This window comes from Mytilus trossulus, unplaced genomic scaffold (genome assembly GCF_036588685.1).
Source record: "Mytilus trossulus isolate FHL-02 unplaced genomic scaffold, PNRI_Mtr1.1.1.hap1 h1tg000233l__unscaffolded, whole genome shotgun sequence".
NCBI lineage: Eukaryota > Metazoa > Mollusca > Bivalvia > Mytilida > Mytilidae > Mytilus > Mytilus trossulus.
In genome coordinates this window covers 2270911-2285908 of record NW_026963314.1, presented here as the reverse complement: position 1 = coordinate 2285908, position 14998 = coordinate 2270911, and the positions used below count along the sequence as shown (strand labels likewise).

Sequence of the window (14998 nt, the reverse complement as noted above, 5' to 3'; positions counted from 1 at the left end):
TTCTAGATGAAGTTTACAGAAAATGTCCTTCAATTCGCTACACCAATTGTCGGTGCATCGGTTATAGTCTGCATTAAAAGCGATCTTCGTTATGCGATCATCTTCAAACTTGACTAGTCTGTTCCAATACCTCACCATGTTTGTCCATCTTCGAAACTGGCTAGGGACCCATCCAACATCACCATGTAAGGCGGGAGTAGGCGCAAAACGGTGAACACCAAGAAAATATCGTATTGTACGGTTTTGAATATTGTCTATTGTTTGAAATTTTCGGTATCCCCAGACACTTGAGGCGTAATCTAAGATTGGAACTACACACGAGTAATACAGTTTTTCGTAGGCATTGAATCCGAAGTCTTTATTGTTGTGAATTTTATATATGATTGTTCCTAGTGCTCTTCCACCACCTTTCGACAAATTTTCGACATTGGTTTTGACATTTCCGTTATGACTGAATGTAATCCCTAAATATTTGTAATTTTCAACCTTCTCCAATTTGTTTTTACCAATTGTAAATTCGAAATTAGTTTCTTTGGTTTTTGGTTTTCTGAAATGAATACACTTGGATTTATCTGTATTGATTAACACCCTCCAACGTTTACACCATTGGTGAAGTGTATTCAGCATACACTGAAGATCCTCAGCCGACTTTGCAACTAACGCTATATCATCCGCATACAATAATAATGATAACTTCGTTTCAAGTAAGTCAACCCCAAGATTAAGGTCATTAATTTCTTGTACAAGATCGTTTATAAATATGGAGAACAATGTCGGTGATAAATTATCTCCCTGTTTCACACCAGTTTTACAGCAGAACCACGATGTTAGTTTACCGTTTATACGAACACAGGACTCAGAACTTTGGTATATACTTTTGACAGAGTTGTATAACTCTATGACTATATGTTGACAAAGGCTATGCTTCCCTTTCACAGATTATCAGAAACATGTGTTCTTATTATGTGATGTCATCTGGCATAGTCGCATTTTTTATGACGTCACAACAGAAAAGCCAGAAGAAACCAATGATATTTGACGTAGATGCTAGCTGCTGTATGTCACCGTACAGCCTTCCTTAATGATCTAATCTAATACTGCATAACAAGCTAGAAAAGGTTCCAACATGACAATATGTATAGATTATAACATGCCCTTTTCCATATTGGCCCTGGTATCATCCCGAGACTCCCTTTAGCCGAGGGCCGATATGGTACAAGGGATGAAAAAGTAAAATTGTGAATGGAAACGGGGAATGTGTCAAATAAAGGCAACAGTAGTATACCGCTGTTCAAAACTCATAAATCCATGGACGAAAAAACAAAATCGGGGTAACAAACTAAAACCGAGGGAAACGCATTAAATATAAGAGAACAACGACACAACAACGAAACGCAACACACACAGAAACGGACCAAGCAACAGACAAAACACCACGAGAATAACAAATATAACATCAAAACCAAATACATGAATTTGGGATACAACACCCCGACCAAATAAAAAAAACAACAGCAGAAGGTCACCAACAGGTCTTCAATGTAGCGAGAAATTCCCGCACCCGGAGACATGTTATAATCTCTTTGTCACATATTAAAGTTCTGCAGGAAAGAGAAAAAGGGTAAATTATAACAATTTATTGATACATAAAATGTATAAAATTTTACGCAATGTATCACAATCGTGTCGTAAAGGATGCAATGACGTCACGTCATTAGGAACAGGGGACACTATCATTATCTCCTGTTTGCCCCGGGCAATTTTGAGGTTATTGCAAACGCAAAATCTAAGGTATTCATAACAAATATGTGATAAAACATTTTTAATCTGGAAAAGAAAACATCCTACAAAAACAAATACAACAAAAAATGTATTATGGGCTACAAATATTTAGACAATATTGTATTCTTATATGTAACATGTATAAAAATGGTGGCCGCCAAAACAACCCACAAGGCATGTACATAATATCAATTTTAACATCAATCCATTTACATAACAACTAATAAAGGTAAACATGATGTATTTAGGGAAATATGATTTAAGTAGGCTGTGTACATTTCATTTGTAGATCATGCGTTACAACAATGACAGATATATTATCAAGTGGGTTGCAGGAAACCTTTATGGACTATGACCGTGCACAATATGGAATCTTACAAAACAAAATTTTAGACCATAACAGAAAACATCTTGACATCCAGTACTGCACACAGGATCAGCGTGTAAAAGAGAGCGCTATAAACGATCAGACAGTAAATATCCTCGATGAGAACGTTCCTAGATATACAACTCAATCTGAACCACTTACACTGGAACTGTGTCATGGTTTACAATTATCAATTGAAAAATGTAAAAATGAAGAAGAGACCACAACAACTGATCCGCTACATGAACATGATGAAGGTTGTAGCGGTTGTTTAAGAAAAGTTTATGATGTGTCTGAAGACTTCTTTTTAGGTTTTTGGTGGAAATCTATTAAATCGTTCGATCCTGAAGAATATCGTAACATGTTCCGAGCACATACTTTAGTAACAGCAGTACTTTGTATTTCTTTTTTCTATTATGATATAGTGTCCGATATTCTGTTGGCTGTACAGTATTACAATGACGGTAATTTTAGAGCTTTTATATTTACTACAGCGTTTATTGCCCTTCCACTTTTTGTTGTTAACGTTATGAATATATATCTTATTATAAACAGAAAACATTGTTCGTGGGAGGATTCCAAACAATTCTTTATATCAACGGGAAAACAAATTAAAATAACACAATGCATTAAGGCAAACAAACAAACAAAAGAAATTAACGCACAACGAAAGTTCAAGGTCAAAAATGAGAATAATAATGTCGAGGAGAACGAGTCGAGAGAATCCGATGATGGCAATGTTTCTGGACCATTTGCAAAGACATTAAGATGTTTCGTTTCGTTTCCATTACTCTCTGGTACCGTTGACAGAACATTTACACATATTTATCATGGAATAAAGAGCAGGTCAAAATCCACAAATGATGAGATGCGCAAAATACATTACAAATACAGTTTGGAAAACAATGCAGCCGAAACAAGATTGAAAATTATTGAGGCTTTTATGGAGGCCACCCCGCAGCTAATGCTTCAGATTTATTTTACTCTGACAGCACCAGTTGATGAAGATATAAGTACACAAATGGTTCGTGCAGCATCAATCCTCGGATCCTGGATAAGTGTAACTGCTTCAGTTCTAGCTTATACCAACGCTATGTACAATCTTACTGTTAACAAAGTGTCAGTGGTATACAAATTCTTACGATTTGTCCAAACTGCATCTGGAATTGGATTAAGAATAGTGCTTATTCCAATATTTACTGTAGAATTCGGGTACTATGTTATCGTGATTGTATTATCTCATTGGTTGATTATGGTAGTCACTCTGATGTACAGGGAATGCACACGCAAATCCACAAGGATAAAAAGTCAAAGGAAAGCCGGTTTTCTTTCCATTGTCAGCTACAGAAGTATTATTTTAATTTTCACGTCTGCAACTACTGCCAAACGGCACCTAGAAGCCATTAGAGGAGAAATGATGTATAGTGTCCTGGTTTATGTGGAAAATTTAACCATGTTTGTTCTTTGGATAAGTACCACTTTGATAACTGGACTCTATTACAATGTAATCATAAGATTTATAGCAACATTGGAAGGTTTGAGAGTAGGATCATTTCTAATAAGACACTTATACAAATGTATGTGTGCAAAACGAAAACTGGAAACTGATCTTTGAAATCTTAAATAACATCTAATTAGACACTTATACAAACGTATGTGTGCAAAACGAAAACTGGAAACTGATCTTTGAAATCTTACATAACATATAATTTGACACTTATACAAATGTATGTGTGCAAAACGAAAACTGGAAACTGATCTTTGAAATCTTACATAACATATAATTAGACACTTATACAAATGTATGTGTGCAAAACTAAAACTTGAAACTGATTTTTAAAATCTAACATAACATCTAATTAAACACTTATACAAATGTATGTGTGCAAAACGAAAACTGGAATCTGATCTTTGAAATCTTACATAACATATAATTAGACACTCATACAAATGTATGTGTGCAAAACGAAAACTGGAAACTGATCTTTGAAATCTTACATAACATCTAATCACTTATACAAATGTATGTGTGCAAAACGAAAACTGAAAACTGATCTTTGAAATCTTACATAACATCTAATTAGACACTTATACAAATGTATGTGTGCAAAACGAAAACTGGAAACTGATCTTTGAAATCTTACATAACTTCTAACTAGACACTTATACAAATGTATGTGCGCAAAACGAAAACTGGAAACTGATCTTTGAAATTTTACATAACAATCTTCGAGAACAGTGCGTAGGACCCATCACAGACTTATATTCTTTTTAAAGTATAATACTGCATAAGTTACCATTTAATCACTTTACTATTTCACGTTCATCATTTCTGTCAGGTTAATACGGATAGGTGTATATTCCGTATTATATTTTCCCCTATCTTTCATTCTTTTGTTATTATAATTGGCATTCTTTTATATCACTTATTCATATCATTATTGCATTTATTTTTGCTAAAGTTGTTTTTCCGAATATTTTGAATTTTCAAACATAATTGAGAAATTATTTTGGATGAAACAAAAGAGGGACGAAAGAAACTAAAGGAACAGCCAAACTCATAAATCTAAAACAAACTGACAACGCCATGGCTAAAAATGAAAAAGAAAAACAGAAAAACAATAGTACACATGACACAACATAGAAAACTAAAGAATAAACAACAACTCAGGTGCTCCGGAAGGGTAAGCAGATCCTGCTCCACATGCGGCACCCGTCGTGTTGCTTATGTGATTACAAATCCGGTAAATAGTCTAATTCGGTAGGTCAAATTCATGAAAGGGAAGGGGATTGTAGTTACGACGTAAGGAACATATCCGATATCATTTGTGAAACGGTTATTCCAAACGTTATTTTCCGATTGCAACATTACAGAATGCGACTTATTGTTGAAATTCTTTTTATGACGAAACTGTTGATAATTTAACTCATTATAGATACCAGGATTGAAATTTTATATTTGCACCAGTCACCAGTCTACGAAAGACACATCAGTTTTACTCGAATCAAAGAATGTTAAAAAGGCCATAATATATACTTTTTTTTGTTTTTGTTTTGTTTTAAGTGTTATAATGTTTTATTTGAATTTAACATTTGTTAGAGATACATGAAGTACCGGTACCTTATCCCGGCCTCGTTAACGTTAGTATATAGCATGTTATTGAAAAGTTAGTACTTGTTAGTGCACAATATGTATATATAGTAATAAAAACATGTATGTAACTGAATAGAAATATGATAACATGATTGTATAATAAATTCTAATTTTTGCTGCAACCAGATTATGGAATTTTTCATATTTGCCTTCTTTATTTATCAATATTTCATGATACTGAAGAAATTCTTTTTTGAAAATTTCAAACATATTAATTTGTTTTGTTTTTTGTTCGGATATATAGTATCCTTTGTATACAGTAAAAAGAATAATTGTTATTAAATCATTAATACTGTAGTAACTTGTATCGTTTATTTTGTATCCGTACAAAGTGATTTAATTGATATGATATGATGTCCTAATTTAAGTTTATCAAGTAATAGTTTTATTTGATCCCAAAATGATTTCAGAAATTTGCACGTTAAAAATAGTGCTCATAATCTTCGATGACATCACAAATATTACATAGCGGAGTTTTAGTTATTTTCCAAGAGAAAAGTAATTGTTTGGTTGGTAAAATGTTTTGCAGAAATTTCCATCTTAACATTTTGAATTTATTATCTTGTATATATAATAAACGATATAATTTAGCATTTGTTGTCTTTTGTTTGTGTTGTTTTCCAAGATAAATATGTTGTCCCATTTTTAAAATCCTATTGGTTTTTCATAATATCTATTTAAGAAGGAGATGTAAATGTCTGTGGAGGAAATGTTTTTAAGTGATACGATTTTTCCTTTTTTATCTTTAAATTTATATTCGGAGTCAATGGCAACTTCTGTTTTTATTGATTCTTCTTTAGTTAGCTTTTGCAACCACTGTTTTGGTATTGCTTTCATAATATATACTACGAATCTATGGAGCATCGAAAACCAGAATTTTTGTGAGGAGCCTTTAAACAAATACTTGATTTTGAGTTGGTTTTGTGTTGTTCTCTTTTTGGTGTTTCTGTGTAAACAGTTATCAAAAGGTACTAGAATTATAATTGAGTACGTCAGACGCGCGTTTCGTCTACATAAGACTCATCAGTGAAGCTTATATCAAAATAGTTATAAAGCCAAACACGTACAAAGTTAGAAGAGAATTGAGGATGCGAAATTCCCAACAGTTGTGCCAAAAACGGTAAAGGTAATCTATTCCTGGAATAAAAAAAATCCGTAGTTTTTCGAAAAATTCAGGGTTTTGTTAACAGGAAACTTATAAAAATTACCACTTAATAGATGTTCATGTCAACAACGATTAGCTATTGTTGAAATAATATAATCAAATGCTGGAAGATATGCAGATCTTATCATTTTGTTACCTTTATACAGAAAAAAAGAGGCGAACACTATCGTAAGAGACATTCAAACTCATATGTCAACAGTTATACGTCATGGCTTAAAAAAGGCAAATAATCTTTAACAAAACACAACAGAGATAACTGAAAACACAAGAACATGCACGAACCACACACACACTCAGTTGCTCCATACGTGTAAGAAGGTCTGGATGTATTCCCGTGATACAGTTAATGATGTAGTTAGGAAAAGTAAAAAAACAAACATCATCGAGATTTTAGATTAAATCTGTATCCGCATTTATTATTAATATAAAAAAAGAAGATGTGGTATGTATGATTGGCGACAGCTCTTCACAAGAGACCATCAGATACATAAATTAGCAACTATAGGTCACCGTTCGGATTTCAACAATGAGCAAAGCCCATACCACATAGTCATCTACATGTATAAAGGGCCCCGGAATGACAATGTAAAACATTCAAACGAGAAAACTAACGTCCTAATTCATGTACAGAAAATTAACGAAAAACAAATATTATAATCCTTAACAAATGAAAACACTGATTAACAGGCTTCTTATGTGCGACAAGCACATACATACAGAATGTGGCGGGGTTAAACATAATAGCGGGATCCCCAACCCCCTACCCTCTGACATTGATGTAACAATAGAACATAAGAACGAACTAAAAAAAATCAGTTTAAAAAGGTTTAACTCATTAGTTGGAAAAAATACACATATTACAAATACAATTGGATGAGTCTAACACCCATTAGTTTAGGAACAAAATAAGCTAAGTATATTGAGCTTGAGATATTTAATATTTCAAACACATGGTAGAAAGGGCTGAATCGGGAAATGTGATACATACTATATAAACGGGTAAATATATGTATACCTTGTATTGGTATTATTTGGGTCTTATATATATGAAAAGAGAAATCGATGTTATGGGGCGAAACATTTTACCCTGCACCATAAGAGAGAGAAAACAAGGAGTCGGAACATTGTGTATCTCGATGCGCATCTGAGACCAAAATTTAAGCTTATCAATGACTTTATATATACTATTTTAACTTCTCATTAGATGCTGTTGCATTATAGATATAGGAAGATGTGGTGTGGGTGCCAATGAGACAACTCTCCATCCAAATAACAATTTAAAAATTAAACCATTATAGGTTAAAGTACGGCCTTCAACACGGAGCCTTGGCTCACACCGAACAACAAGCTATAAAGGGCCCCGAAATTACTAGACAGTGTAAAACCATTCAAATGGGAAAACCAACGGTCTAATCTATATAAACAAAACGAGAAACGAGAAACACGTATATATTACATAAACAAACGACAACTACTGTACATCAGATTCCTGACTTAGGACAGGTGCAAACATTTGCAGCGGGATTAAACGTTTTAATGGATCCAAACCTTCTCCCTTTTTCTGAAACAATAGCATAACATCACAACACAGAAAAACATACGATAAAATATCAATTGGCAGACTTAACTCAATCAAAAAACGTATGATTACACAATGAACGAATAAATTTGATCTGCGATATCTGAATACAAATGCACAGTTAATTAAATATTAGAGACAAACATTTATGACCAAAAAGCTAACAAACAAATTCAAACACACTGAGAAATATTTAACCAATCAATGTTCACTTTAGAAAAAAAACCGGTTTTTTATAATCTTGAAGTTTATACAAATGTAGTAAGAATAAGTGAAAAATTGAAGATATTACAAATAATCAAAGCTGGTGTACAGACAAGATCCATATAAATAAAAAATAACAAAAAAGCATTATAAACAGTATCAACAGGTCGAATTAACAAGAAAATAGCATTTAAGAGTAGTCGCAGTTACTGACAGCTAGTTAAAAGCCAAAACCAATTAATAGTAAAAAATCGTGCATCAGAGACTAAAATCGACTAAAACACATCACAGGGATTTAGTATTTTAACGTCATTAATAGTCAAAGAAGACATGACTTGTGCAATGCCAAAAATAAATGTATCGACAGGTAGTAGTATAGTGAAGAACGACTTCTATAGAAATAAAAGTTAACGTGGCTGTGTCTCTATACATCTCGCCTCAAAAGATAATGAAATTTAGTTATGTTTTAATTTGCTAATGACAAAATCAATATTAGTGCCAATGTGAACTATATTCAGAGATCTAATTACAATATTGATACGATAACCCTTACTTATAAGTTTGTTTAAAGGTTCGATGAGTTTACAAGGATCACATAGTGATTTCCTCGCTTTAAGTACAACATTACCATAAAATTTAGGATGTGAAATACCATTTTTAATAAGCTTTCTACAGGTATAGCCAAATTTACTAATCAAATCTTTGTATCTATGAAAGAATTTAGTAAAAGTTTTAAGTAATTTATGGTATCGAAATCCCTGACACAACAATTTACCAGTGATGCATTGATTACGTTCGTTAAAATCTATGACATCAGAACACACACGGGCAAACCGAACGAGTTGCGATATATAAACACCGTATGATGGAGCCAAAGGCACATCGCCGTCTAAAAAAGGAAAATTAACAAAAGGAAATGAAAAATCGTCTCTTTTGTCGTAAATTTTAGTGTGAAGTTTCCCGTTTGAAATTGAAATGTCTAAATCTAGAAAAGGACAACTGCTGCTGTTTATGTTAGATTTAGTTAAAGTAAGTTCGTTTGGATAAATTTCTGAAGTTTTTTCAGAGAACTCTGGATTATTCAACGAAAAAATATCATCCAGATAACGGTATGTATTTTTGAATGTATCAACCAAATGTAACAATGATGGATCTTTACTGAGTTTGGTCATAAACTGAGATTCATAGCAATATAGAAATAAATCTGCTATTAAAGGGGCACAGTTGGTGCCCATAGGAATACCTACTACCTGACGATACACTTTATCGCCGAAACGTACATAAATGTTATCAAGCAGAAAGTTTAAAGCTTCAATCATATCCTCACATTTCCAGTAAGTGTATCTAGCATATTTCCTTTTTCGTTACAAAAAAAGGCCTTAAACGAGTTACAGCAAATAAAATTACAATGAGATTTTTCGAAAGACCATTTTAGACTCATTTTCATGTGGAATGTATTTTTCGAAAGACCATTTAGACTCATTTTCATGTGGAATGTATTTCTAACGAATACGATATCATTGATTATAGTCCTCCTATGATTTTTTTCCGATAGAAACAAATGAATATTGATGATGTCTGTGAATTTGAGGGTTTCGTGCTAGACATCATGACTTTATTACCGTAATAAAGTACTTGCGTCCTAAATATTCTCGGTGATTCAATCACTCTACATATTTACGACTTACACAAACATGCCACTATAAAAAAAAATTGTTTTCCTCCAGAAAACGCCTTCATTTTTTATGGAATTGATTAATTTTTCCAGTGGTTTTGAGTATTTTATGCCATTCTATCATTTATAGTGTGTCTATGTTGTTTTTATCGGTAACGCTTCTTTCAAACTGATTCTTTATTGTTTATGTACCTTACCTGGAAGGGATGTTCTTTCTGTCCCTTTCTTACTTTTTTACCTTACTTGGAAGGGATGTTTTTCTGTCCCTTTCTTACTTATTTACCTTACTTGGAAGGGATGTTCTTTCTGTCCCTTTCGTACTTATTTACCTTTCTTGGAAGGGATGTTCTTTCTGCCCCTTTCTTACTTATTTACCTTACTTGTAAGGAATGTTCTTTCTACCCCTTTCTTACTTTTTTCCTTACTTGGAAGGGATATTCTTTCTGCACCTTTCTTACTTATTTACCTTACTTTGAAGGGATGTTCTTTCTGCCCCTTTCTTACTTATGTACCTTACTTGGAAGGGATGTTCTTTCTGTCCCTGTCTTACTCCTATTAAGTTGAAATCCTTTGCTTTGTCCATGTCCTTCATGACGTAAACTATGTATCGTCTATGGTAGATGTCACGTGCGTCACGTAAACTTTGTATCGTTTATGGTAGATGTCACATGCGTCATATCATCTATTTTTCGTTCATTGTAGATGTCACGTGCGTCATGTAATCTATGTATCATCTATGGTAGATGTCACATGCGTCATGTAAAAGAGGGACAAAAGATACCAAAGGGATATTCAAACGCATAAATCTAAAACAAACTGACAACGCCATGGCTAAAAATGAAAAAGACAACAGAAAAACAATAGTACACATGACACAACATAGAAAACTTAAGAATAAACAACACGAACCCAACATAAAACTAGGAGTGATCTTAGGTGCTCAGGAAGGGTAAGCAGATCCTGCTCCACATGTGGCACCCGTCGTGTTGCTTATGTGATAACAAATCCGGTACATAGTCTAATTCGGTAGGTCACATTCATGAAAGGGAAGGGGATTACACTTACGACGTAAGGAACATATCATATATCATTTGTGAAACGGTTATTCCATAACGGTCAACCAACTCGTGGTGGCATCCATAAAATTTACGAAGAGAAGATTTCAACTTCACCATTTGGAACTCTTGGTTTAATAATTTCCTTGTGAGCAGCAACCATCTATCAAGAAAATCATGATAGGAAATGCAAGCACGGGATATCGTATCAATTGGGAGATATATACCCCGCATTCAGGTGCTGCTGGATTGTTGCTACTTAGAACTGGAAAGTTCACAATTGGAAAGCTGAAATCATCTCTTTTGTCGTAGATGTTTTGTTTTCAATCGACCCTTATTGTCAATTTCTAGATGCAAGTCAAGATATAAAGCCGACTTAACTGTATCTGTAGTATCCCTTATCTCTAGTTCATTGGGATAGATGCGTTCCACATAGTCACCAAATTTTGAATTATTTAGTGAAAGACCATAATCTATACAGCGGAAAGTAGAGTTAAAGGATAATGCTAACTTCTTATCTTTCTTCCTAAGAAGTTCCTTCATGAAGTCAGCCTCATAATAACAAAGAAATAAGTCGGCAAGTAGCGGGGCACAGTTTGTTTCCATTGGAATGCGTAATCTATATATCGTCTATTGTGGATGTCACGTGCGTCATGTAATCTTTGTATCGTCTACGGTAGAAGTCACGTGCGTCACGTAAACGTTTTATCGTCTTTTGTAGATGTCACATGCGTCTGGTGCATTTAATTATAACTCAAATAGTTTCACTCATTGTGAGTAGGATAGTAATTGACCTTATGCAAGTGCACATTTAATTGTACAAGAATATGCTTGATTTTTGACACTCAAATTAATGAAAAATGAGTGTTGTTCTGTTTTATATGGTTCTTATACAGGTTATTACAACTTACATTTTCAAACAAGCAAGCCTGTTTGTATATTATCTATTAACCCGTAATAATTAAACGGATTTATGATATTCATTTGTCCAACATTTTATCTGTTAATGATCTCTGGTGGCCTCTCCTGGTACCTCTCATGTTCAACATCATTGTATAGGCAGTCATGCATGTTGCTAGAGGAGAAGGCTGATGCCATCATTAACCTTATCAGCATATTCCGGTATTCTAATCCAGAGTGATAAAAGATGTGTATGATCTAGTAGACAGGGTTGGCAAAGTATTACCCGCCCGGGAATTCCCGGGTGGGAAAACCCGGGTTTTCCCGGGCTGGGCAATACTCCCAGAAATTGGTAATAGTGGGCAATACTGGGCAATATGGTTTTCTATGCTTATTTTAACAATAAATAGTAAAGACTTGGTACAGTTTCATAGTATAACAGCTAAATATATACTCTTTATACAGATAACCATTGACAAGTCATTTCTAGAAGATTGAAATGTAAATTTCATTCTCTTCTCTGTTAATTCTATATATATATGTAGGCAGAACAGAAGATTTGTACATTTAAAGATACCTTTTTAATTACCAAGCATTGTTTTAATAATCCAAACTTTGAAACATGCATTTTATTGCAGTGTTTAAGTGACTTTTTGATTTTTTGTTATACATTCATATTGCTAAATAAACACCCTAAGGGGTCATGCCAATAAAACTTATAGAATTATAAGGGCTGATTATTGTTACATAAACAAATGTGTTCTAATCTGAATAATTACTAATCAATTAGTGACATTATTTAATTGTAATTTTTCTTACAAGTACATCTTAAAAAATGTTAAATTAGGAGTTATATTTATTTGGAGAAAAAAAAATTGTTCTATATTTACCATGTTTGCAGTATGCCAATCTAGACAAATGCTAGACAAACAAAATAGGGTATAAATATCTTATTATATGTTTAACATTTGTATTTATCACTGAATCCTCTTTAAAATTCAGACAAGTATTTTATATTACCCAGTATTGCCCAGTATTACCCTCTAAAACCCAGTAAAACCCGGGTTTTCCCAGTATTTCCCACTGGGCTGGGCAATACTCATAAAACCCGGTTTTTTTCCAATCCTGCTAGTAGAAAATTTAGAACAGTTAGCATAACTATCTTTTTAATTTTAGACTGTTATTGAAAAATTTAATATCAATATATGTATTATGAAATAACTATATAATTATATATCACAATATATACTTGGTGTATTTTCAGATGAAATAAAAATAAATTACCCAACAAAATGCATAAGATCGACGTAGCTCATTATCATATTCCATAGATTGAATCTATTGCCTTGCAATTTTGGGTGTCTCTCGTTTGGGTAGGAAGTTTTAATTAATATCACACACGAATATTCACAGGTTCTCAAATCAGCTTTTTAATTCAACGTTTTAGCAAGATCCTTACCCTATTTTACGTTATTTACATTCAATTTGATTGTTAACTCTAAACCTTTAGGATTTACATATAAAAAGAAGATGTGGTATGATTGCCAATGAGACAACTATCCACAAAAGACCAAAATGACACAAATATTACCAATTATAGGTCACCGTACGGCCTTCAACAATAAGCAAATCCCATACCGCATATAGTCAGCTATAAAAGGCCCCGATAAGATAATGTAAAACAATTAAAACGAGAATACTAACGGCCTTATTTATGTAAAAAAAAAATGAACGAAAAACAAATATGTAACACATAAACAAACGACAACCACTGACTTACAGGCTCCTAACTTGGGACAGGCACATACATAAATAATGTGGCGGGGTTAAACATGTTAGCGGGATCCCAACCCTCCCCCTAACCATAGACAGTGGTATAACAGTACAACATAAGAACGAACTATAAAAATCAGTTGAAACAGGCTTAACTCATCAGATAGACAAAAAATACAAGTGGACGTGGCCGGGTACTTATACATCCCGACACAAAAAGACACAATGCACAGATCTGAGAGTACTCGCAGTTATTTGACAGCTAGTTCAAAGCCATTAACAACTAATAAAAAATCATGCCTCTAAGACTAAGCAATCAATCCGTACACATCCAAAAAACATAGTTCAGGTTTACGAAATTTTGTCAGATTTTCATTATTGTCCTATGATACTGGGAACACATTACCCTGGTGTAGTGGTTAGTGCATCGGACTACTAACACAAAGGTTCCTGGTTCGATTTCTGTTTGGGATGAAAATTTCAGGAACTCAATTTTCGGCTGTCCCTTGACACCATTTGCGAGTATGGTGTTGAGGAAACGATGATAGTCCGTCGGACGGGAACGATAAATGGCTGGCCCTTGTTAAGACAGAGCCACATCTCTTGCACGTTAAAGACACCCTTGTAGATTTCGAAAAAGAGTAGGCTAATGCCGCTACAAGGCAGCACTCGCACCCGTAAAGTGGAAAGGGATTAATATAAGTTGCAAAACTTGTTTCCCAATCCACTATAAATAAATATGTTTAAACTAAACACATTTCCCCTATTATTCCGATGGTTCTGTTCATATAATACTGTGCAATAGCCTATTAATTGTTATTTACGAAGATTCCAACATATTCAAGATTTCCTTTCTATTGGTATAAGATCTAAATAATACCAATAAGGTAAAAGTCATGTATGTTTAATAAGTTGCTCAATTTAAGTTTTAAAGACTGAACAAACGAAAATTAATCGTTTTTTTGCGACTTGGAGAAAAGTGCAAACTTGAAATGAGTTATCTTAATAAAAAAGACAAGTAATGAAAAGGGATGGTAAAATAGTTTTGCACTAACGTTTTGATGCGTACTTACCATCCCCGCACCTAATTGTAGTTTAATTCAACGTCAGAATAAAGAAATATGCTCGGGATTTTGTAAACATAAATAAAGCAAATATGGACAATAACGTTCTTTTTTCTAAACACATGAAGCTGACATCAACATTTTCAGTAAGGGTCTGCAGTTTGAAGTCGTAAATCAACTGATTGGAAACAAAGCACGCTGTACATATTTTTCTTTTAGTGCTTATTAACACAAATGCATGTGCAGCAACTCATCCTAGATGAATGAAAAATTATTTCAG

General features: G+C 33.5%; 1 protein-coding gene across 1 annotated transcript; it reads left to right on the top strand.

Moving 5' to 3' along the window:
• The first annotated feature begins 2406 nt into the window (after window positions 1-2406).
• Window positions 2407-4822, top strand: LOC134701194 (uncharacterized). The gene has a single exon (XM_063562330.1). The coding sequence runs from the start codon at window positions 2511-2513 to the stop codon at window positions 3762-3764; it is 1254 nt and encodes a 417-aa protein (XP_063418400.1). The 5' UTR covers window positions 2407-2510; the 3' UTR covers window positions 3765-4822.
• The last annotated feature ends 10176 nt before the right edge of the window (window positions 4823-14998 follow it).